General features: G+C 37.4%; 1 protein-coding gene across 2 annotated transcripts in view; it reads right to left on the bottom strand.

Moving 5' to 3' along the window:
- ppp1r16b (protein phosphatase 1, regulatory subunit 16B) overlaps window positions 1–24,848 on the bottom strand; it is a 93,108-nt gene that overhangs the window by 14,671 nt on the left and 53,589 nt on the right. For both annotated transcript variants that reach the window (XM_041981181.1, XM_041981182.1), the window contains exons 3-5: window positions 18,009–18,079; window positions 6,757–6,902; window positions 4,473–4,576 (exon numbers count right to left, since the gene is read on the bottom strand). In XM_041981181.1, coding sequence (XP_041837115.1) covers window positions 4,473–4,576; window positions 6,757–6,902; window positions 18,009–18,079 — 321 coding nt within the window. The remainder of the gene's footprint in view (window positions 1–4,472; window positions 4,577–6,756; window positions 6,903–18,008; window positions 18,080–24,848) is intronic.

The raw sequence follows: 24,848 nt of genomic DNA, 5'->3' as shown, positions 1-24,848 counted from the left end.
GGGTTTCTGTTGCTCCTGAAACCCTCTGTATTGTACTTAAAGATCTACTGTGTAACTTTCCAACCTTAAAACTCTGCATTCCCGACTTGTTTGACGGCACAGTGACATTTATGATGTGTTGTCTGAACTATCTTCAATCTGTTGTAATGAAAAACAAATGAAAAAGAGGGAAATAAAAACTTTTTATTATTAATCACTGAAGCATTTATGTTGTATGCTATTATTATTATTATTATTATGTTTTATTTTATTATTATTGTGTATGTGTATTTGTGTGTGTATGAGTGTCAATAATTTTGGCATCAAACTGAGGTGGTGTAAATATTTCCTGTTTACACCACAACGCTGAGAGAGTAAAACACTAAAGTTTTCTCGCGTTTTGGCCTCTTGTTTACATGGTAACAGAGTTTTGGGTGTATGCAATCACAAAGATTTGAAAACGGCCTCCAGAGTGAAATTTTCTCACAACTCAAGGCGGTGTAAACTGGAAGTGGAATCTTGTTGGCGATGATGACGTGTTTCACGTTATCTTATCTTATCTGCTTAACCTGCGAAAAGCACAACAACAATGACGGAGCTCATGTTTGTGCAGCTACATCTTTTTAATTTATTTTCTTTGTTGAAGCAAAATCTGTTTGTGGTACATTAATTACGCCGTCAGCAAAGACGCAAGATAACTAGATGATGCTCCTGCTGTTGTGTTGTGTGTTGCGGTCTTATGAGGATGCAGTGCACCCCTGGGTGTGTCATTGAAAAGTTTTACTGCCCACTAGAGGCCTGGCATGCACACTACATTGTTTCTGGTCCTCTTTGCATTTTCTCCTGCATGGACATATTTAAAAAAAAAAAAAAAAACACAAAGGAATATATTTGCATTTTGGGTTGAAACATGGTTGTGTAACAGGGCCTAAATCTTCAAATAAAAATCCCCTCAGGCATCTCCAGTATAATGTGCATGTCCATCAACAATTTGCAGTCTTGGTGCCTTGGCATTCACCTTTATTTTTGTGAGAAGTAATTATAATCAATTACTTTTTAAAAGTACCATGCTCAGCACTGCTGAACACACACTGTTGCTTCCTCGCTGTGTTGTGTAGAAGGTTTTAAGAATTGTCCATTAGGTTCAGCAGCTTGTGTGCAGCATTCTTCTCTGTACAATCAACTCCATATCAGCTCCCAGAACAGAGCCAGCTTTATTGAGCTTGATTCTTCAAAAATAATATGGACAAAAACTCACTGCTGACAACTTGATGTCACATGTGCTTATCTTTTCCTTTACCAGAGCATGTTTAACCTTACAATGCCTCATGTATCACATTTAACACATACACTTTCTGAAACTTTTTGTATCAGTTTATGGTAAAAATTTTGCACGAAACCCTGTCGAACACAATCTGATGCTTGTTGTCTTCCCCCTTGTGGATACCAGGAGCCAGAAGACTATAACACACAGATGACATATCACATGGTAAAAAATGCTAAATATACCAAAAAGTTCTTTGCTAATTATTATTTTTCCATTTTGTTAAAGGGCCACATTAAGATAATTAAGATAAAAGAAATTTCTTTTCTACTCATTTTTTCTTGGGTCAGGCTTTAAATTTAAGTTGACAAGCTCTGCAATTCCTTCCTTTTCTCTTTACTTCAAGTAGACAGATTTCCTTCTCATCCCTACAGCTCATCATAGATGAACTTAACTTCACAGGGAGGATCAAGGGAGAGTCAGATCAGTCGATGCTGCATATTAAATATGTATTGTTATATGTGTGTGTGTGTGTCCCACAGACACTGTGCCCATTTGTTCCCCACTACACAGCTGAGAACATTACTGGAGCAATTAGCAGAGCTGCACTCCTTTTGATCAGCTTAATAATTATTCTTCTCACCTACTGTACCGCTATCTGCATTCTGCAGCTTGAGTGATCCTATTGTAAGCTGAGAACCTCATTTTCAAGTGTGTGTTTTCCCTTTCAAGGCCCCCCACTCTATCTCTGTATGCATTTCCAACATTGGCCCACATCCAGGATGCAACCCACATAATGTGGTGTCATGTGGCCTATTTGTACAGTTAAAACAAAATCAAAGTTATTAACCCTGCACTTGTTTACATTACCACACTTATCATAACAAAGCTTTTCTGACTTTTAAATAACCAGGGAAATACGACTAAGGACTTATGTTGCTCCAACACCATCCAGCCTCATCACAGTCAGTTTTCTGCTGTTTACCACCAAGCAGCCCAGTGATGAATTGGGGATTTAGTGAAATGTTGCAGGGCACCTTAACCAAGGATTTTACTGTCTTGTACAGTTCGCACCTACTTAAGCATGCACACCATCAAAAGCAACCCAGATATTCATGCCTTTTTGTTTGTTTGTTTGTTTGTTTGTTTAAACTGAGACAGCTGATCTAGATTTATTTCTGTATTTAAGGTATGTCTATAGCAGAGGTGGTGAGCAGCAAGGCGACAGAGCAACACAAGATTGAAAGTGCTATAACTTTCTTCCCTTTTAAGGGAAAAGAGTTTTGTTGAAGCCTCATTGTAAAGATGTAGCTACATTCAGTTCTGTTAAACACTATTTATTCCTATTATATTACTACTTCTTAACCTGCAATAATAATTTCCTGAAATCTCTGTTTACCTAGTAATTACTACCCATCAAGGCTACAGCATATAGCCAAACTCAAAACTGTAATTTTGTCTCATTAAGCTGTCAGCCAAAATACAAGCACAGTTTGCTGCTCTGAAATATTTTGAACCACTGCTTTAAAAGCAAGCAAACGTCAGCTGCTAAGTAATTCTCTGAAACTGGAAATTCCCCTCAAACATGTTTTGTAGCTAACTGTGTGAACATGCCAGACGGTAAATGTTTCCATTTACCAGAGAATAAAAGCAAAACTTTGACAAGCCCTTGTTTAGAGGTTTGATTTTATTCCAAGATAAACAAAACTTTCACCCCTACTTAAACATGTTAAACACAACATGAACTTCCCCTCCGTTTATCCCTAACGTGCACTTTATACGTCAGCGCTGATCTCCTTGAACTGTCACTCATATCACACAGACAAACTGTGCCGACTTTCACTGTTTACTGTGACGCAGCATGAATATACAGGATCCAAATCTGCATCACATCAGGAGATGGAGTCAACTCTGAATATTTCAGAGCTCCCTGGAGTGTCAATCCCAAATCAGTGCGGGACACTAAGTGCTGTCTGAGGTCACAACTCTGCTGCAGTCTTCTTCATGTGTGTGTTCCTGTGGAGGGCAATGCAGGAAGAGAGCCAACAGCTCTGAGCTGTTAAAGGAGATGCTTAATCTTTGCTGTCCAGTCACGTTACAGTTCATTTTGAAACGATAGTGAAAGCATCTAATGAGTATTAAAGGTTGAGACAAGACTTTCCAAAAGCCAAAACCAAACAAGAAAAAGTGGAATTAACTGATTTAATTGATTGTCTGCTTAAAGTAGATTTTATTTTAATTATAGATTACTTCCTAATGTAGAAATCAAGGTTACTCTAAGGCTGTTAGGTATTGTTAGGGAAACACATTATTAAGCTTGTCGATACTTCAACAACAATCACCAACCCAATTACATGATTACAGTATGGAATTGTATGGCTATGACACTCCCTGATGGCAGAATGCAAATAACTTGCTGCTTCCAGCAGAAAAATAACTTTCTTCATTTAGCAAAGCTGCTCGGAAAAAAAAAATCCGGTTTTAAATTAAGCCAGTAGCAGGCTTTTTTAAATCCTGTATATTGAGATAATAAAAGATTAAACTATCTAGAGCTGAAAAATTCTGCAGGGGTCAGCTGCTGCTTTAGTGAGCCAAATGGAAAGCTGTTGTCTTTCAAATTAAAAAGCTGCTCTAGTTTACTTCTGTCTGAAATTAACCATCCATTTTATTTTAATGGAAAAAAAACATGCTGAAAAGTATCTGAATGAAAGAAATTTGTCTTTTTTTCTTGAAGCAATAACACACCTCAAAGTCTGCTTCGGACTTGTTTTGATGGTACACTGACATTCATTACGCATATTCCTGGAGCTGCCATTGCCCTGCAGCATCTCCAGACTGAGAAACTGGACTTCAAAACTTTGTTTTTATAGACTGGAAAGAGCTCAGAAATGAGATAGACTGCAAGACGGATGCTGAATTATACTTATCAGAGTGTAAAAATCTGCCAAATTTCAGAAGTGCTGCTGTAATGTTTAAAAGGTATAACAGAAATAAAAAGCTGGACTTCACGCACTCAGATTCAGATGCAGTTGTTTGTTTTACAATCTCATACCAAAGAAGCTGACAGGGCATTCTGTGCAACAGTATTATTACTGTGCATGAAGAAGCAACATTATCTCACTGATTCAGTTTGCTCCAAACTTACTCAGGAAACACAAACATATTCTTATCAGCTGAAAGCTATAGGCTGCTGCTGGTTTGTCTTCTCTTAAAAACACTTGTTCTGTACCTCTGTTGGCCATGGCCGTCTCAATAATGTCAAGTGTTGGGTCGTCCTCACACAGGTCGTACGGCATGTTTCCGTCAGAGTTGACTGCCAGCAGATCTGCGCCACTGTGAGACAAAGAGGTCATTAATTCAACAAATATGCATTTTTTCAGTTAATAAATTCTATAAATGAATAATGTAACTGGAGAATGAGAAAACTAAATAAATTTGTATTATATATGCTATACGTGGCTGCATCGGTGTTAAATGTACTCAAAAGGGCAGTGAAGACTTGTTTCTTCAGAGAAAACCTACCTGACAAACTAAAATCTCACCTGTATTTGTTCTATGTATACTTTGCAATTTAGATAGATTTTTATTGATTTAATACACAATGTACAGATCAGAGTTTGTTTGAATGCTGTTTTCTCCTGTAAGTAGTTTTGAATAAAAATCTGTTCCATATAACTTAAAATCATCCCATTTGACCTGGTCTGAGCAGTTTTAAAAATAAGAAAATAAAAGCATAGACAAGAAAAAAGAAAACAAACACTTTAGGTGTCTAAGTCACAATCTCAGTGGTTTGACAAGTCCTGCACGTCAACAGATGGCAGCAATGTATTTTTTAGTTAAAACAAGCTAAAATTTAGGACTCTGTATTCACAACTAGACGCAGTGTGTGTTCACACATACAGTATGTCAATTTATCTGCTTCGCCTCCTAGTGTGTGTACATGTATTTAGCTGTTTAAGGTTCATTAGGATGTAATCAAAACTTAATAAAAACCTGTCTAATTAAAGCCTAATTAAAAATGTCACTGTGTGAATTATAAGTATCTCACATATTTGCGACTAGAAGAGGAGCCCGGGCCAGGATAACTGAATGATTAAAAAACATTTGCATAATTAAGAAGATAGATAAGTCAGGCTGTTCCGACATGTACTAATAACAATAACACACCCAAAGAATGGACATATCTCACACTTTGATTTCTTAAACAACATACTGCTGTTTAAGTGGTGAACAGAAGCATTCCCACTCTGAATTTAAACCATTTTTAAACACATTTTCTTAGTTTTTCTTTTTAATCATAATAAATGTTTTTTTTAGTTAACATGGGCTTGCAACTTCTGAGACCATTAGGTGAATTACCATCAAGTTTTGCCACTTCATGTTGCATCTGCTGTTGATTTTTAAACAGAATATCCTCATTTGTCTTGCCCAAATCTCAATTAAAAACTATTTTAAGCTTCTCCAAGTTGAATTAGAATATTTGTCATCATGACAGCAACATGCTTGTTAATTTCAGAGTGTAGTTAAGTACTTGTTTTCCACAGGAAATGTATCTGTGGAGGTGTGATTAAATCAGCCCACCCCTTCATCTGCTCACAACCAACATTAATTATACAAGTTCAGTTGATCTGTATCAAAATTTTACTCAATGTAGAATATATTGATTAAAACACTTATCTTTAGCCTGGTTAGTCATAACCCATGTGTGAAAATTCATTGTTTGTATTGCAACAATTAGTGAAAATAAAGCAACCAATCAGTCATCCGTTACGTTAGATCAAACACGACCTGAATGAACGTATCCTGTTACTGGTTAGTACTCATCACTACCTACATGGTCTTTAAACGGAGAGGTTGTGCTATCACTCATTTTCTCTGCACCCTCAGTCAATTTGAGCTAAACAGTGTTACGCTGAGCTTTATCACAATCCCTATTTTATAAATTTTCTCACTTACACCTCAGCCCAGAAATTTCCCGGAGTTTTGAGAGAAGTAAAATGTGAGATCATAATGTTAATGTTTGCTCTGGAAATCTTATGAATATTTTCCAAACAGCTGGAAATGTGGGAACTAATCTTCCGGAGTATTTAATGCAAGTGGGCGTGAGTGTTTATAAAGTTTGAGACTTCAGCCATTATTTATGATTTTTTTTTTTTTTTTTGCTGACCCATGTTTTGTTTTTTTTTTACACTTGCTTGGTGCTTGTATAGAAAACTCACTGATGTTCAGTGCATATTTATTGCATCATGCCCTGCCTCCTCTTGCATTTTGAGCTGTGAGAGCTCATCTCCAGCACAGAATCTCCTGCTATGAAGTACATGTCTGAAGAGCAACCGTGAAAACAGTCCAGACCAAATCGTTCACCCTGAAAATCACCAGTGTTCATGTATCGGCTCAGCTTATGCATTTTAAAGTTTTGCACTAAGAGCTTAAATCGCAAGTTCAAGGAAATTGCGTGGTAGTTTGCTTACTCGTAGTTTACTCCTGGACACTTGAGTGTCTGTATGACTTACTGAGCGATGAGTATCTTGACGAGTCCTGCATGGCCACAGGTAGCAGCAGCGTGCAGTGGTGTCCAAAGTTCGTTGTCCTGAGCATTCACACTGGCGCCGCGGTCCAGCAAGATCTTCACCATCTCTTCATAGTTGTCTATACAACACTAAAAGGGGAGAAAAATGAGAGAAAAATCACATTAGACCTGATTTATCTTGGATACTTGGTTAATGGTCTGGTATCAGAAGAAATGGTAAGATTAGGAAAAGAACACAAGACAGATAAGGAAAGAGGGAACGTGTTAGAAGTCACCGTTTTTAATACAGTTAGCAATTCATGTTAAATAACGTGATGATTTGAACAAGAAATCATGAACATAAATAAAAATAAATGAATGAATTAGTCACTATTAGCACAGACAGTGTAATAAAGTAAACAGTGATAAAAAGAAAAAAGTCAGACTGTGCCTCTTTAGAAGTCTTTGAACAGCTTATTACAGGCTGCAAAACTAAGAGCACATAAAGTCAATTTGGAGCCAGTCATTCTGACACATCAGCCATTGTGTGGGCTGCTTCCTGGATCTGAGACAAAACTGGGAATGCACCCATAACTCACACCCATCCACACAGACAGAGGGACAAAGGCAGAGGGGGAGAAAGTATTTTCCTTGTTAAACTGGGTGTGATTACAGGGTGGAGAGGGAGATGGATTTTCCATGAAAACCATCAATATGGCTTCTTCCATCTGCAGCTGCAGCATTTTTCTCCATCAGAGCTAGCTGAAGAGACTGTCGCACTGTCATGTCATTTAAAGACCGGGATAGAGGAAAAAAACAACAGAGCAAAAGACTACAAGTTGCAAAGATGAAGGATGGGATTACACAGACACAGTAAAAAAGTTCTGATATAATCAAAATATTGAAGGATTCGGTAAAAAGCTTTGTTTCCATTAGACTGAGAAGAGCCCCCGTTATCATCAGATATTCTGGTTCATTACATTTTTAATCAAACCTGCCATTGTTCAGTCTTTAACACTTTAAAGAAGTATAAATTCCAGAGACACCTGCCTGTTTCTACAAGAGTGCCTCTGCACTGGGAGAAACTTCAGGAAAGATGTGATCTCTACAATCTCAGTGTTTAACAGAAAGAGACATCTGTCACTAGAAAAATGCTAAATCTCTTCTGTGTAAAACACTGATAAGCCCGTCATTAAGTCCAAAAGTACTTTAAGGAAATAAGGAAAGGAAAATGAAAAAATAAAAATTGGTAGAAAATAGGAACCTTAGATAACAAATATAAATGCATCAGGCCGCTTCCCGGAAGAAGAACCTGTTCTGTGAGGAGGCGGGGTGAATACCATCCGAGCCAACACACACAAGTCCGTTCTTGTCTCCTTGAGATTGCATCTCTGATTGTCAACAAACAACCATCATAGCCTGCTTCAACTCCTATAGGATTGTAGTATCTAAATTACACAATTTAAATATAAATTATCAATGAAATATTATATTTTATTCTGGCTCAAGACTGTGTTTTCAGATTACTCTCTATAAGTGCCCTCTCTATATAACTGTATTTAGAAGTTCAATTTAATAATTCAAATATTTTTGTCAACAAAAAGCTACAAATGGGATTTGAATTGAGCTTCTTACAGTAAATGTGGGGACTTTCTGCTGTTCTGTTTCCTGTCATAGAACAAGTATCTTTGTTTTCAGTTAGTGATGTGACAAAAGAAGACGTCACTAACTGGGGAACTTTTTTTGTTTGTTTATGTTTTTTGTTTTGTTTATTCTTTTTCCTGGATGATTATTTGGAAACATAACTGGTTGATTAACTGAATAACTGCTTGTTACATATACAAACATATGTAGAAATTTCAGTAACCCAAGTAATTTTTATGGTATTCCTTGGTGGGATAGATAAAAAACTATAGTCCTGTTGATACCTTTCTCCAGTGAGCAATGCTGTTCACTGTTGAAGGAAAACAGAAGAAATCCTTTAGAAAAGTTAAAAAAGAAGTTAAATAGACATCTTTCCATTTACTGGTTTGAAGCTAATTAACTAGGCTGCATGTCATCATCAACTGGAGAAAATAAATAAATAAAGAAGGAAGGAAGGAAGAAAAATGAAGAGAGTTCTTCTGGAGTTAATCTTGGGAATATCTGGGAAGATGATGGTTATTCATGTAAGTTTGCCAATTTAGACCAAAAACAGCCTGTATGTTATATTTTTAATCTTTGTCAGGTCACATAAGTTTTGTAAAGTTGCCTAAATTCCCCTGAATCCTCAGATATATATCATAAATCAAGATTTATTTTATAATTAAAATTATATAGATCATTTTTTAGTTAATGGAAATTACTTAAACCCATTTTCTGTCTCATTTTCATTAACCATTTCTTATTAATTAATGAAAATTAGCACTTGAAACTTTGCTTATGACTACATTGTAATAGGCATTTCCATGCAGAAGTTGATGGTAAGTACTGCTTCCTAAAGTGGCTCATTGCTAGCACTGGTTTCAATCATTGGGCTGCTGATAAAATAAATGACAACCATGTTTAAAACACTCATCATATAAAATACTCCGTTCAGTGAAGGGAGGATGTTCTTCCTTTTCCCCCATGTTGTTATATGGAAGATGAGTTACCTCTAGAGGTTTCTAGTATCAGGGAGTAGGAGTGAGAGATGGAAACACAAAGAGAAGCACAAAGATAATATAAACTACAAAAGAAGAAAAGGCTAACAGACAGGAGTTACTTAGGGAAATGCAGATAGTGGCTGTCTTCTTCTGCCTGTAAGATTTTATTAAAATAAGTTCCTGCTCTACAGCAACTTTACAGTTTATAACACAAGCCAACTCATATTTAGATGTTCAACACTGCAGAATATACACCAGTATGCTGTTTTATTTAACATCAGTGTCAAACGCATTCCAGCCATCTAGTAGTGTTGAGATGATTTGATAGCCTTTAAAACATTTTATCTGGCAAAATAACAATGAAGTCAAAATGTTGAAACCACACTGACGTTACAGGGAACTGTGTTGTTTGCATTCTCTGGATTTTTGTAGGTGGGATTTATAAGGCCCATGAGATAAGGCAGCTCTGACATGAGTGTGTGGTGGAGGAGTGCATAAATTAATATACAACACAAGAGGAAATTAAATTATGGCACACATGCAGATGACAGATAATAGGAGGCAGATAAGAGGAAGGTGAACGCTGATTGTAAACGACTGACTGACAAGCATATCCTGTACGTGACATTTTAGCCGATAGTGTAGATCAAGACAACCAGAATTCAAGTTTCATATTTTAAAAAAAAAAACAATCTAAAAGACATGAGGACTGTCGTGATGAAATGGTCAGATTAACTTCAAAGTTGTTCATGCTCATTTAAACCAGACCACCGAAAGCACAATGATACGGATTAAACCGTGGCTGCTGCTTACATACTGAATCTGATACACAGACAAATAAAGGTACAAGCATACGGACGTGTGTGACGGGTAAAAACAGACGACATGGACCGGGAAAAAGAAAAGAAAAATGCAACTGGGATATGAAAGTCTTCTGACAACTCAGTGAAATATCTTTAAAGTAGTCTGTTGTTGCAGCAGCAAAGCCAATTCTCTGGTGAAGAAAAGTGACAATCAGAGCTTCGTAGGAGGGTTTGTGAGAACTAAACCATATTCAACCACAAAATGGTTGGTTTGTTTGTCTTTTTTTACAGCCTGGCTCAGCTTAGAGTAGTACTACGTAATTTTCTAACCTTGAATCAGCTAAGGTGCATGCTCAAAACAGCAAGTCTGTTGATATCCAGTTGCTGGCATGTATGTGGTGCCATAAAGCAAAATGCAACTGTAAAGTTATGCACTGTCCCAGACAAAAAGTGCAGTTTCTCACCCTCGGGACGCTGCTGGGCAACAATGGCTCGATGTACATAATAAAAGTCACTGTGCCATCAAAATGATGTAAAAACATATTTTTAAGGTCAGAAAGTTACATAGATCTACTTTAAGATCTCCACTTCACCTTCACATGGCATTTCTTCATTACACATCATGTCCAGTTGCAGCTGAGTGCTAGGACGCTGAGGATGCTGGACTCCTAAACTAATTATAGTTAGAAACAAGGTGGGTCTTTCTAAATGAACTGATTTACAGGAATTGTCTTAACATTGTTAATAGTGGAACTGGAGCTGGAATATCTGTGATACCTAAAAAAATTGAAAAATGAGACGCCAATTGTCTCACCTATAACACCTGAGAGAACCGGGATGGAAGCCGACGCTACACAGAGGAGCAATCCACCTGAATTTGCTGCATTAATCTGCTTAACAATAAGAGAGGAAATAAACTAAACAATTGATAAATTGCAGCCTCAATTGGATTTTTTAAAGGTCCAAATGAAGGAGTGCAAAGAGAAATGAGTTGATGTCGAGTTGGCGCTCTCCAGTACGCAATCAAGAATGAATGAAGTGGAGAAAGTTTGTAACCTGCCCCACAATGAAAAGAAAGAACTGAGAGAAAAAACTGAAAGGCTGGAAAATGGCAGCCGAATATTTAACATCAGTGTGTTGGGCCTCAACAAAGATGTGGAAAATGGACGTCCCACAGAATTCATGGCATCATTATTTAAAGAGGTATTTAAAGATAAAAATGTTCTTTGCCAACTCAAAATGGAAACTGCAACACTGCCGACAACAATGTCTGGTTCAAGACCGATGATTGTCAGAATGCAGAGAAACTTGGCCAAAAACCCTATTTTACAAATAGCAAAGAAAGAGAGTGCTAAATTTCAAAGGGATGAAAGTGAAAACGGATGAAAGAAGAGCGCAGTTCAAGGATCTCTGGATGAAATTACATCAGGCAGAAATAAAACATGGTCTGACACATCCGGCAACACTTATAACTTTTAACAAGGAAAATAAATATTTCTAGGATCATAGAACAGCGGAAACCTTCTTTAATCAAACAATTAGACTGACAATTTCAGTCGGGTCAAGACGCCTCAGGATCCCCCCGGACGAGCTGGTGAGTGTGGCCAGGGAAGGGGGAAGTCTGGGTTTCCCTGCTTAGGTAGCTGCTCCTGCGACTTGACCCCTGATAAGTGGCAGAAAATGGATGGATGGAAGGATTGTATTTACTTGTAAATTAAAAGGTATATAGGCTACAAGTAGGCTAAATAGTTGTTTGTATATTGTTTTTGCCAGACAAGTAAGTTTGCCATTAATGAAAGAACACAATTCTAAAGGATATTTGATTTACTTTATAACAGCTTTTAAGACACTCACTTAAATAAGAAGAAAAAGAACCTAGAAAGGAATTCTGCATAGGACTGCGATTATGATAGTGAGAGTTGCAATACAACAAATAATGTGTGATTTGTTGCCACGAAATTGGATTCTGTGATATACTATGTTAAATAATTATATTTTTATATTATAGATTCAATCGGAGCTTGTTAAAAGTTTTGTGTCTGTTTGTGTTATTTAAATTGTGTTAATTGTTAATGTTTTATTTATAGTAGATGTACAGTATGATGTGTTATCTTAGTGTATTGTGATGAGTAGCGTCAATGTGTATTTTTGTATTGTCACCATGTAAACTGTGCAGGAAGAACAGCTGCTGCTATGCAGAATGTAATGGGGATCTTAAATAAAAAAGACAAACATCATGAACTGGGGCTACAGCTCACTGAAATCATTTTTCTCTTAGCCTGGGCACTGATTAATTTTATTTCTTGTGTGTCTAATCAGCTGTTCAGAGGATTGCTGGGACAATTTTTCATTATTCAAACTCTATCAGTAATTAAAGATATGGATCACTCAGCCTTTCTTGATTATGCCTATAAGCTCAAATAAAGAAATAAAAAAAGAACCTTGCTTAAAATATCATGACAAAAATCTTGGGTAGGGGTGCCCAAACTTTAATGCACTGCTGTATACTCAGTGTTATGTGGGGCAAGTAAGGACATTTCCTGTCAATAATAACCATTGAAGATTAAGATATAAGACACCTTTATGCTCTCCATATAAAGCACCCAGAAGCAGAAGTGGTTATTTATATGTGTCAACTATTTCCATTGCCAGTGGTTGAAATATAAAAAAAAAAATCGTAGCAGATAAATGAGGAAGTCACACATTTCTTTTCTCAGCATCTCTGTGCACATGTATGAAGCTGTTAAATTGATAATTTGAAGAATAAGCTGTGGATTTCATTCTCAGTTTCAATATGAGGTCATTTGTAAACTTGAAGGTACAATCCAGTCTGAAAATCTCCATAAAACTGACACGAACATGTATTTTAAAAGACAAACAACCTGTCAAAGACATTCGGTACACTGATGGATAAGCTCACTTTCAAGGCTTCAGCCTGCAGGAGCAGGGAGACAGATGACATCAAAAGCACCTATAAGACTGCAACCCACACACCAGAGAACAACTAGGCTAATCTCTTTATGAATAAACCCACATACTCCAGCCCACCAGCTAGCTAAATGCTAGCCCCATCTCTTAGCTTTTCTGGTTTAAAAAAAAAAAAAAAAAAACATACTTGCACCCACAAGTTAACTAGCAACTAAACTAAAAACAATGGAGGCAGGATATAATGTCCCATTCATGAAAAGTATTTATACAAGGATAGGAGTGTGGCCCAAACAAAGGCCAAGCTTATCCTTGTGTGGCTGGAAAACAACAGCAACACTCTTGCTGGGAGCCGTCAGTAGGCTGAGAGGACTATGGATCAGGCTGAGGAGCACAACAACAAGGAAATATGGCTGCCATTTTGAATTTTAAAAGGCTGAAATTCAATCACAGCTTCTGCCAAGAGGGCTGTTTGTGACAAAGATGGCACTAAAAATTAAATACTGAAGGATTAATAAGATAGAGCAGGACCAGGTGGATGTGAGTGCTGCTGAGACGTCCACAGACAGGAGCTTAAATGGGTTTTAAATTCTAGTAGAGCTTCACAAACTAATGCAAATCATTAAGGGTGAGGGGAGATGAATCTGAAGTCATCTGTTGGGAGTTGCAGCCAAAGGCTAAAAGGCTGAACTGAATGAACTGAATGTGGTTCTTGACAAGCATCTGGGACGTCAATGGATGAGGCCTCTAGCATAATTTAATGCAGGTAATTCTTTGCTCTTTCTTTTAGTTTGACAAAGTGCAACAGCAAAATCACATCTCTGAAGAATGAATGAAAGCATAACAATGAGAAAACAGTTAGATAAGAGTGCTTTTATTACTGAATTTGGGGAGCCACATGATGCTAGGGTGGTGGGATCGAGTCCTCAAAAGCTAAGAACAGTTGAATGACTAATTAAAAGACTGGAATTACACAGGAATGCACACTCACAATTTCATAGCTCAACATGATCAAATCCTACAGATGATCAGTGAGCATCTGTGATTGCTGTCATCTCAGCATAAATTTTGGAGCGGTTAAATAACTCAAGTAAATGTTTTTAAATGTGATTTCAGCTCTATGCTGATGTTCTGGGTCACCGTGCCTACTCAGCCAAAATGAGATGCTGCAGCAAAACACACAAGATGACAGCCATGTGTCTCACTGAAATATGGGAAAACATGAGGCAAGCGTGTTTGGAAGTTTCCAAAGAAATTGCTGTCAAACTCAAAATATCTCTGTGTACCTGCAATAGCTCTCTGACTAAATAAAATCTGAAAATAAAAACCCTTGGGAAAATGTATCATAAAACTCAGTTTAAAATGAAAAGTGTGGATCCTGCTTGTAGAATTAATAGCTGATGGTGCTACTGAGATGCATACATTGGATCTGATGTATGTGTTTTTGTGCATGAATTTACATTGCTAATGGAAAATTTCAGACCATGTTAAGATTTCCATTTTGTTTAATCTTACACGTCTAAGATATAAATATATAAAAAAAATTTAATAGTTTGATCATGAAAAAATAAGTAATTGATCCATAATTCTCCACAATAAAAGTTTAAAAACATTTTTTTGGAGTGCTTTCATATTTTTATTAAATAAGTTTTCATATATTCAAACTTTTCTGTACTGATGTCTTAGGACAGGTGCATCCCGCTTCTATTAGAGGTCCATTTGTTTCCTCTAAAGTCCCGTTTCCTGCAAGGGGTCGGGCTCGGGACATGGTGGATTGGTGCAGAGTGGTTCTGTAACACCTGATCTCTGTTGAGCTCCCACAGCCAACCCTACTGGTAACGGGTAGGCAGCGACTCCGTCAGAGAGCGATAGACGTGCCAGATATTTAATAGTATGATGTCATAGCAGCGCATTGCTTTCTTGTAATTGTAACAAAGAAGAATATGATACAAACAAATGAGAGGAATGGCAGACATCCAGCACTTTGTGTTCTTTCTTCTTGACAATAATATCGTATAGTTAAACACAACACTGTTGCCACTTTGTTCTTAGAGCCGAGTCACACAGGAAGTGATGTTTCTTTTGATCATTTAACAGATTGTAGCATGTCAAGTTCCATTTTTTGGGATTTAATCAGCAAGATTGGGACCTCAATGGAAGGGTCCCAAAAAAGTAGGATAGGATCTATCAGATATTCTGGCACCCACCCCAGGTTTTGCCTGTTGTAACACACACAAAAAAAATGTGTACCAGCCCGTCCTGACCACTGGTGGAAACGGGGTTTAAATCTTGACTCAGGGCTGTCTGTATGGAAACATTTCTGCAGTACTGAAGGAATATAAAACCACTAAAAGATTTGTTAGACCTGACCAGATCAACTGGTAATCGGGGACTAAGGGCCTCTTGTGGAATCAATCCTCTGATGGTCACAACACGCATTTTTAGAATTCCGCAAACTTTGTATAGTAATTGTTCATTTGGCCAAACCCCAAAAACAGTTTTTATTTTTTTGTTTGTTTGTTTTGCTTCAGTAAAGCAGTTGTATTTCATAGAAGTATGATGCTACTGTCAGCAATTGCTCCAGAAGATCTAAGCATACAGATTGTTAAAAACATAAAAAGTTGGTTATAAAAACAACCGTTTTTAGCCTGTAAAAACTTCAAAAAAACACATTTTAACAGAGAGTTAGTAAATTCTGGTCTTTACAGAGCCTACTCTATATGTAATGGAGTAATGATTTTGTGTTTAATAGTCTTCTATTACCCACCAACTGGCCATTACATCCCTTCAGCACTCATGTTTTCCTTGGCATCCTGAAGAAAAACCCTCAAAGAGCCCTTCGAATTGTTTAGTAGGTGCTTTCTGATTGAGATTCAGAGCTCTTTTGTGGAGACAGAAGAATATTTTAGAAGAACAGCCATCACCATAACTCTCCTTATGGAAGAGTGACCAGAGCCAAGACAATCCTCACCAAAGAACTAAAGCCTTCTGGGAGTTTGTCAAAGTGCACTTGGATGTCTCTCACAATAGAAATCATAAACCATCGAAAATCTGATTAGATTAGGACTGATCAGTTTGGTCAAAATTGGAAACCAGACAAGCAACATGTTTGCATGATGTTAGAAAAAGACTAATTATTCCAGCAGTCCAACCAGTAACAAACATGTAAATTCAGCCTAAGTCATATCATACTGTAGCTGTAAAAGATAGACTAACACACCCAGATGATGCTGCAGGAAATTTATGATTTTACTCAGTTCCAAAACAAACATGCTTGAAAAGTGGCCACACACATCAGAGCATGTACACCGCAGTCATTAAGCATTTGATTCAGATGGAAATTCTTTCCATATTTTATTACATTTACTAAACATTTTTTTCAGTGTAAATGGAGTAGTTCTTTATTTACTTTTTGCTTTGCTCAACAAAACCTCATTTCATGCAGAAATGTGCATGCATACCTAGAAGAGAAATAAAAAATATTTCAAGACAAGTCTGAAACATGACAGAATAACTTTCTGAACAAATAAACAATTTATTTTACTTTTTGTACATGTGCCTTGAATGTGTGTGGTGTTTGTTGTTTCAGCAGCATTAATTTGGCATTTCAGGACATACAGCTCATCCATTACATCATCCCAACCAAAGCAATCATGGTGCGTTCATGTAGCATTGACAGAGATGACAGCATATATACTGTGTGTGTGTGTTATATGTGTGTGACTGCGTGTGTGTTGTAGCTCATTCAGTGACCCTGCAAGTAATCTATTGATTAATGTCTCATATCAGAGAGGTGAGACCAGGTCTGGACAGATATGACACCTCATTTAGAGAAATACCACCACCACCTTCCTTCATTTCTCTCACCTGCTGCAGTGACATAAGCTTGTGTAGTCAACTTTTAACCCAGGTTGTGGGGACCCACAGCTGCTTACACAGATAGATTGTGGACTTCTCTAAAGTCACACACACACACACATATATATATATACACCTGTGTCTGTATAGTAGTTTCTGTAAACCTGACAGCAGCCTCTTCTTCTACCCAACCTGCAGACTGACCCTTCCAAATGGCAGATAATCAAGTGCATACACACTCAAAGCTAAAAGGTCATTTTGATCTGTTGGCAGATGGCTATGTTTAAATCACCAGCCGCACTGGTGGCGACTGATGGACTTCAATTTTCTCTTCCTCTGTTCATTTTGCTGTCACCCAGCAGGAGCCTGAATATGAGGATTTGAGTAGCCAAAAAGGAAAGAAAGATGGCTGTGTTAGCTAAGGATGGAAATACAAGTCTGAGATTACTTTTCAGGGCAAGCTGCACTTCAGGTTTAGCAACAGTAGCATTTTCTTGGACATCCAGCAACGTCATAGCAAGGAAAAAAACGTTCTGGTAAATATCTTTAGAGGAATCCACTCAGGGTTTGTGTAATGACTGTGACAGACAATCCTGTCTTTTAAAATAGAGTGAAGTAAAATTTTCTTTCCTGGTTAAAGGTCACAGGAAATAAAGAGAATGTGAACAAGGACAAATCATTTCACAAGTTGTTTTTGTGATCACAGAGATGTGTAATGATCCACTCCTTTCTTTTTTCTTTTTCATTTGGGCTGTATTTTAAATACTTTTGTTTGTTCAAAGCACTTTGCAATATTCCTGTGATTAAATAATTCACAGACTTCCTGACCATCAGGATCAGTTTTTAAGGTTCACGGTTTTCCTCTAGGACATATAATCTCATAGGCCAAAACAAAAGAGGAGCAAACTGCCAGATGTGATTAAAATTCCTTTTTTTGTTGCAAATTTATGACGATAACATAAGAGGCTGCCATTTGTTTTCTAACAGTGTTCAACTTTAAAAGAGAAAATAGACAAAAGGAGTCAGAGGGCGACTATTAATCCTACCTGATGCAGAGCAGTGAGACCGTCTTCGTTGCAGAGGTCTGGACTGACATTGTTCCTCAGCAGGTAACGAACTGATGGAAAAAGAGACAAACATAAATAAAGGACGTATTTCTGTTTTGTGAGGTCGTCTCACACCACTGCATTCTCATCTTGCACTCAAAAAGTATTTTATGGCAAATCATCAAAAACAAAATCTTTGCTGTCCTCCCTTGCTGTAGATAAAGAAAAAACAAGTTGTGGTTACCCCAAACAAAACAATAAATGACGATAAGACACCACAAACTCCAAACTTCTAATTCCTCACTCAGCTTGCTGATACACTGCAATGTAACCTTTTGTTATCTGATAACGTCACAGATCAATCTGCTATCCATTAATCAAAGCACATCATCAAGGTGCATCTCCGAGGGGACTCCAATCCCTCAAATTATCAGCCCTGCCAGGATGTTACCTAACTGATCTTGGAAATATGGATGAAAGGGTGAGAGGTTGAGGGGAGGCAGAGAGGGCCGCTGATGGAGAATGATGTAATGAGGCTAAGGATTACCATTTGTCCACAACCAAGTATAAACAGATAAAGCCTCCGCCTGGACCCTTCTTCCCAAAATATCAGCTGTATCAGTCAGCGTACAGGACAGCTGTCTGACTGCTAAGCTGCTGACATGAGCAGGATGGGGCGCTGACACGTCGGGTTCCACTTCACGTCAATATTATCCTGTTTTTGGCAGGGCTGCCATCTGTCTTTATTTCACAGGGTGACACCAAATGCTGATAGGAAGAGAAGATATTTGGCCTTTTAATTATCACATCCATCTCTTGACTCGCAGAAAAATGGTCTTGTAAACATTATGTGTATCCCACAATATCACCTTTACATGATTGAGTGTTGATTGTGATAGATGTGTAAGTCAGAGGATATAGTTATAAGGGAAATATCAGTTTGGAGTTCTTGAAGTTGTTTTATATCAGCCAAGCGAATTCGTCACTTTTAGTTGGGAAGATCAAATGATTTCAGTTCTTTTGTGGTTTTTCAAACCTTAAGAGTCATTGAGGTTAAGTGTCACGTACACACTCAACCACTCTGTGGGTCATGTGCCTCAACACGGCAGAGCCACAGGTCAAAGCTCGGCATTTCTTCTGTATTTACAGACTGAGAAACAAAGTAGATGAAAGAAGAACGAAGATGCTATTTATGTCGAACCATTTCTAAACAGAGACGGTGGCTTCACCTGTCAACCCCATGCAACACAACCAGATTTGTCTCGCTAAGTGATTTCACCACCAAATCATACCTTGATTCATGTGACCAAAAACCTTCCTAATACAACCAACAGGATGGTGAAGTGGATGGTGACACATGTTATCTCCATGACAATCAGGGTGTGAATGACCTGAGAGTCCCTGGATTTCGCCAATAGTCTGAACAGACAAAAGCTTCTTAAATGAGAGGTGAAACATCTTCAAGAGTTAAAGATGCAGTTGCTCTCTGTAATATGACCGTTTTTGTTCTGTTGAAAACTATAAAGTTTAAAGACAGTTCCAGACTAGAATGTCAACTATGGTGCTAGTATTTGCATGCGGATTGGTTTAAGTTCCAATTCAGGTGTTTTTATGACAGAAATTTAGGTTTAAGTAAAGAGAACCAGAGATATACAAGACCATTCTGCTGTTCCTGAAAGCTTCAGCCATCTCTATAAATAATGGCAGCTTGTTTGCTTCCTGAGGAGAAACAATGGGCAAAGAGAAATTCTGAACACCTGCTCCTCCTGACTGCAAAGCCTAATTGTTGTGGGTAATCACAAAAGCAAACCCAGAAGAAGGCATTGCCATTTTTTACTTTTCAGCTTTTGCCCTTTGTTTTTCTTGTCAAGTCACAGTTTATTTGTTCTGTTTAATTTCCACCTACAGTGACGTAGCCTATTGTTTATACTGAGGGCATATTTCAGTAGCTCCAGAACATCCAGCACCTTTTGTCTGATTAGGTCAACAGAAGATGGATAGATGATGGACATTTTGGATGAGCCACACCTGGTATTTTGGCAGAGTAATCTTTTAGAAGTCAAATTAAAAAGAGGCTGATGATATGAACAAAATTTTTCTAAGACAGCTAATAAAGATAAAAGAGGCAGGGAGTGTAAGAAAGGGAAGCCATGGCAACAAGATGATATGAAACAAGGAGAAAAGTAGGTATTTATGCACAGTGGGTGTGTTGCAGAATGTCATTTAAAAAAATTGTGAAAGGAAATAATGAAAGCTGTAGTTATGGAAGTGCAGTAAATAGCAAATTGCAGAATGATATTAGAACAGCTATTATCATCCTCGTGTCTTGCTTTTTCTGTATATCTTTACAATCATGTCTGCAGCTTCATGCACTCGTGTGAGTAAGTCTAGTAGTGTGAAGAACTGAACTATTACAGTGAGTGCTGAGAGAAATGGACCCAAGGTTTTACAGCACAAGCTCAGTGTAACTGCCTTCAATAAATGCCAGACACCATCTCTGCAGTGCTCTGTTGTGTATGAACAGTAAACAGCCTGGTCAGTAAACATTAAATCTCAGTGGATCTAACATCAACTCTGCAGCTAATATCACAACAGCCTCAGTCATTTTATTGTCAATAGGTTTGTCTTCTGGAAAAAGAATCCTCTAAATGTCATGTTTAGCAGCCCTTGGAGAATATAACTGGATTAAAATGCTGTGAAAACTGCATAGGGATAACTGTATTTACACGGATGACCCTTGAATGCATATATGCTTTGATAAAATCATGTGAAAGGTTTGCATCAGTTATAAAGGATCTTATGTTTTTAAAGTCATAGTCACTGAAAATAGATTTGGTCTGATTAATGGCTGTATAACAATCTTGCGTGGAAAAATACAGAGTTAAGCTGATGAAATACTAAATAGATAAAGTTTGCAAAGTAACAAATGGAATGATGAATGCGTGCTGACACGTACTAACTGCTGAGGCAGAGAAAAATAAACTAGTTTTGCTGCCATATCGAAGTTTTTAGGCAGCAAAACATCAACAATTAGATTAGGATACAAGACAAAGGCAGACAAACTGTAGTGGCATCAGCGCTTTTTATACAACAGAGAAATCAGCGGAAAAAAGGGAATATTGAGCAATCCTGTTATGGGTTAAGTAACTGGTGTTTATGGCTCAGTTTTCCTCTAACCCCATCCACAGCTTGATGTGGTCAGTAGCTGCAGTTAGCTCCATTGCTGGTGCTGTTAAAGTGTTTGTCAACTGCTGAGATAAAAAGACAATTTATAGACATATTTATTATTTATTGCTTCAGTTAGCCACATTCTGCCAAGGCTGTCACGAGCGGATTTTGTGAGGGCACGATTCTTTATTCATCTTTCAAAGCTGACATTCACCACTTTTCTTCTTCAGCTGCAGTAGAGCAGACGCATTGACAAGAAGATTTCTAAAGAGACAGCTGAGTCAGGCAGAAACTTGGTATAACAAGAACCAAGTTTTGTTGGTTTAACGAATCTGCCTTGAGCAACTACTTAAGAACCTGCGCCCTGACTAATGCCAAACACTTCATCTTTTATAATTATGTATATTGACAAATACCTGATTTGTTCAATTTTGTCATCCGTAGGAAGGATTCTTCACAGCCACCATCATTTATTATTAGTTTTATAATTTATGCTTATCTCATAATGGGTGCTATAAATAACTGCAGCCATGCATCTGCCTATCTGCTGTTGAAGACCTCTCTAATGAGACTTTTAAAGGAGAATGGGTATTAAGAGATTGTTCTGATTTTTTTCATGCTGATGGGCTCCAAAGGTAATTCACAAAGACAGCCAACACACCATGATTTATCTGTGCATCTTTGTCTCTCCTGGTTGTCTCCAAACAAGGCTGTACACTGTTACAGGCTGTGTGCTTATCTATTGCTGATAAAGTAGGAGTTGATGCCCGTCTTCCTCCTGTAGCTCTGATGCTGTCCTTGTGCGAGCTGATGTTTGTTTTCTCTTGTTTCTAATCTGCTTCTGATATTTGTTTTTGCTGTTGTTACTATGATTACTTTATAGTGACTATAATTATTTACAGCAATAATTAGGATTTGCATTTGAAGTTGCATTTTCAGTTTGGCACAGGACTTTGGCATCTGAGCTGGGATGCAACACTGCTTCAGTTATATAAAACGTTTTGTTTTTAAATGTCTTGATGAGGTTACTTGTGTTTCTGAACATCCTGCCAGTCAGTCAAAACTGTAAAGTAAAGAATGGCTCTCCAGTCCTGAAAGACAAATGTTATTGCCTGGTGCTGAGAGCTTTACCATTTAAGGATATTTATAAAAGTGGATGGTATGTGTTGGAAGTAATTCTTTTATAAATATACTATGAGTTGCACAGTTTTCCCAGCAGATTGGCAATATGTTGGCACTGAACAGTCAGGTTCACAATATTTATACCTTTATCATGTGAAAGCTGATAGCCTGTCTGACTGTTTCATCATTGTTATGACTTGTTTAGTATTTGCAGTAGCTTCAGGAGGATTTCAAAACACAAAGACAATATTAGCGGAGCAGGTGCATTTTGTAACATCATGAAATTTATCAACATAATATGTTTAAATGTTTATTAGTCCTACTCTAATTAATCCTACTACAACTGTACATATGCATATTTATACCTATTTGTTTGTTCAATCACACTGTCACTTTGCATTGCCTTTTTACAGTATTTATAACAGCTCTTTTCTTATTTTTTGTATATAGAGATGGGAGTGTCTTTATCTTGGGTTCTGTGTATATCCATCCATCCATCCATCCCTTACTCTCTCTCTCAAAATCTGTCATTTCACCTGCAATCATCTCAGATAAGCCTCTACCTAACTAGGACTGAAAACAAAACGGGGATAACAGTTTATTTGTGAAAAGAAAAAGAAATCCGTAAGACAGACTGTGCAGACAGCAGCAGCAGATAAACAAATGCCTGTTACTGTTTACATACTCTGCTATTAATCTCAATTACCTCTTCATTTATACGGGTAGCGCTGCTGTCGTTTAGGCAGGTTTGTGTGTCTGTGTGATATTTGTGAATACACAGCTATGCAAGTCTTGTGTATTTCTGTGCAAATTTTTTTCATAGCAGTGAATAAACACTTCTGCTTCGCCACTGTTGGACTGTCAAAAAGTAATGAGAAGGTGGCAGTTGTCTCACGGTGTCTGTCAGCAGAAGATACCTAGGCCGGCTCTTTGGGATGGAAACTCATATTGAAATATGTGAGATACTGTGTGCAATGTGTTTGTGCGCAGGCACAGACCAAAATCTAAATGTATTGCCGTTGATTTACTGCCTCTTTCTGTGAGAGGGGTGCCACTGGTGCAGTAGTTTAGATTAAATGGATCCGAGTAAAGATGTAAATACGTAAAGATGCCATGGGTGGAAAACGGTGAGCTTGGTCTGGAACAATGTTTAAGAGGGTCTTATGTGTGAAACTTTGTCTGCATTAAGGCAGTGTTACCCAGCAGAATGTTGTGCTGTAACAACATAATCAATGCTGTTCACTCCACCTGTCAGCAGTTTTAATGTTAGCTAACTGTGTGTATGCTGCTTGTGTGGGCTGAGGTGACTGAACTATTATACTACCACAACACATAAAAGGTCAAACAATCTCTCACGTCTGAAGAATTGATCACTGAAACATTAACAACAGAACAGCAACACAAACAAAACCATTTCAGCTGCATAAACTAATTAACGTGTAATTAACAAACTTTCTGGACACATTAGATTGCACAGGGGACTAACAAAATAATGGCAATACCTCATAATTGGAACCTCATCACTATAATTACAATTAGCAGTTGCAACAAAGCTTTAATAGAGATGCCACAATCAACAATAAACAATAAAAACAACAAACAGTGTCTACTATGGAAGAAACACAGTGTGTGCAACACATTTAACAATGTGATGTGCATTTGAGTATAAAGACTTAAAAGGAGAGTAACACAAATTAAATCATAGACAGCCAGGATCATTACAAATTTCAGATGATCCTGTTTTGTACATATAGGGCTTCAATATCCAGGGATGTTTGGGATATTTCAAAATCATTTTTGGGGTTAGTTTTGGTGCAATCCTTCTTGTTTTAAGTGAAGAAAATAGTCCTTCTCCTGGCTTTCAAAAATTGTTAGAGGTCCTCTACGGAGTTGTTTAAAAAACGTTAAAAGTCTTTATTTTACATGGCAAAATTAAAAACACAAACAGGTTGGGACCATCTAGGTCTTCATCAGGGTCATTGTTTGCTATGAATCACACTCCTAATTAAAATCTAATTTGTGAGCTGATAGTCAGACTGACTCACTTTGAAAATGAGGAAAAGACAACATTCAAATTAGCAGAAGAGGAGGGAAAGAAGGGAGGAAAAGATCTCCTTTCTCATTCTTTAATTACACGTTTAAAAGATTCCAATACAAAACTTGTTTTACAATATACAGATCCAACAATATACAACCATCTATCACAAATCCACAGATGGAAATACAATTTAAAGGCAGACAGTTTCTATTCTAAGTTTCTGATGGAAAGTTTTCCATTTGGTCTTTCCAACAACAACAGCTAAGACTACAATCTAAATAGGACCCAGACGTGCTTTGAAAGACATTGTTTTGTTTTCTTTCCTTTTTGTTTGTTTTTGGTTAATACAGCACTTGTATCCACTTCAGTATTCAAAAACAATGTAAAATAATTCAAGTTCATATCCTCTGAGTGCAGTGGAATGATTTTAAGCTGTTTCAATATGTTTAAATGTACCTAAACTTAGTATTTTTCTTGATTATGAAGCAAAAATTCTTAATGTTAGTTTGAGT

The sequence above is a fragment of the Melanotaenia boesemani genome, chromosome 3 (assembly GCF_017639745.1).
Source record: "Melanotaenia boesemani isolate fMelBoe1 chromosome 3, fMelBoe1.pri, whole genome shotgun sequence".
NCBI lineage: Eukaryota > Metazoa > Chordata > Actinopteri > Atheriniformes > Melanotaeniidae > Melanotaenia > Melanotaenia boesemani.
Note: the sequence above shows the minus strand (reverse complement) of the source record. Positions and strands in the feature narration are given on the sequence as shown.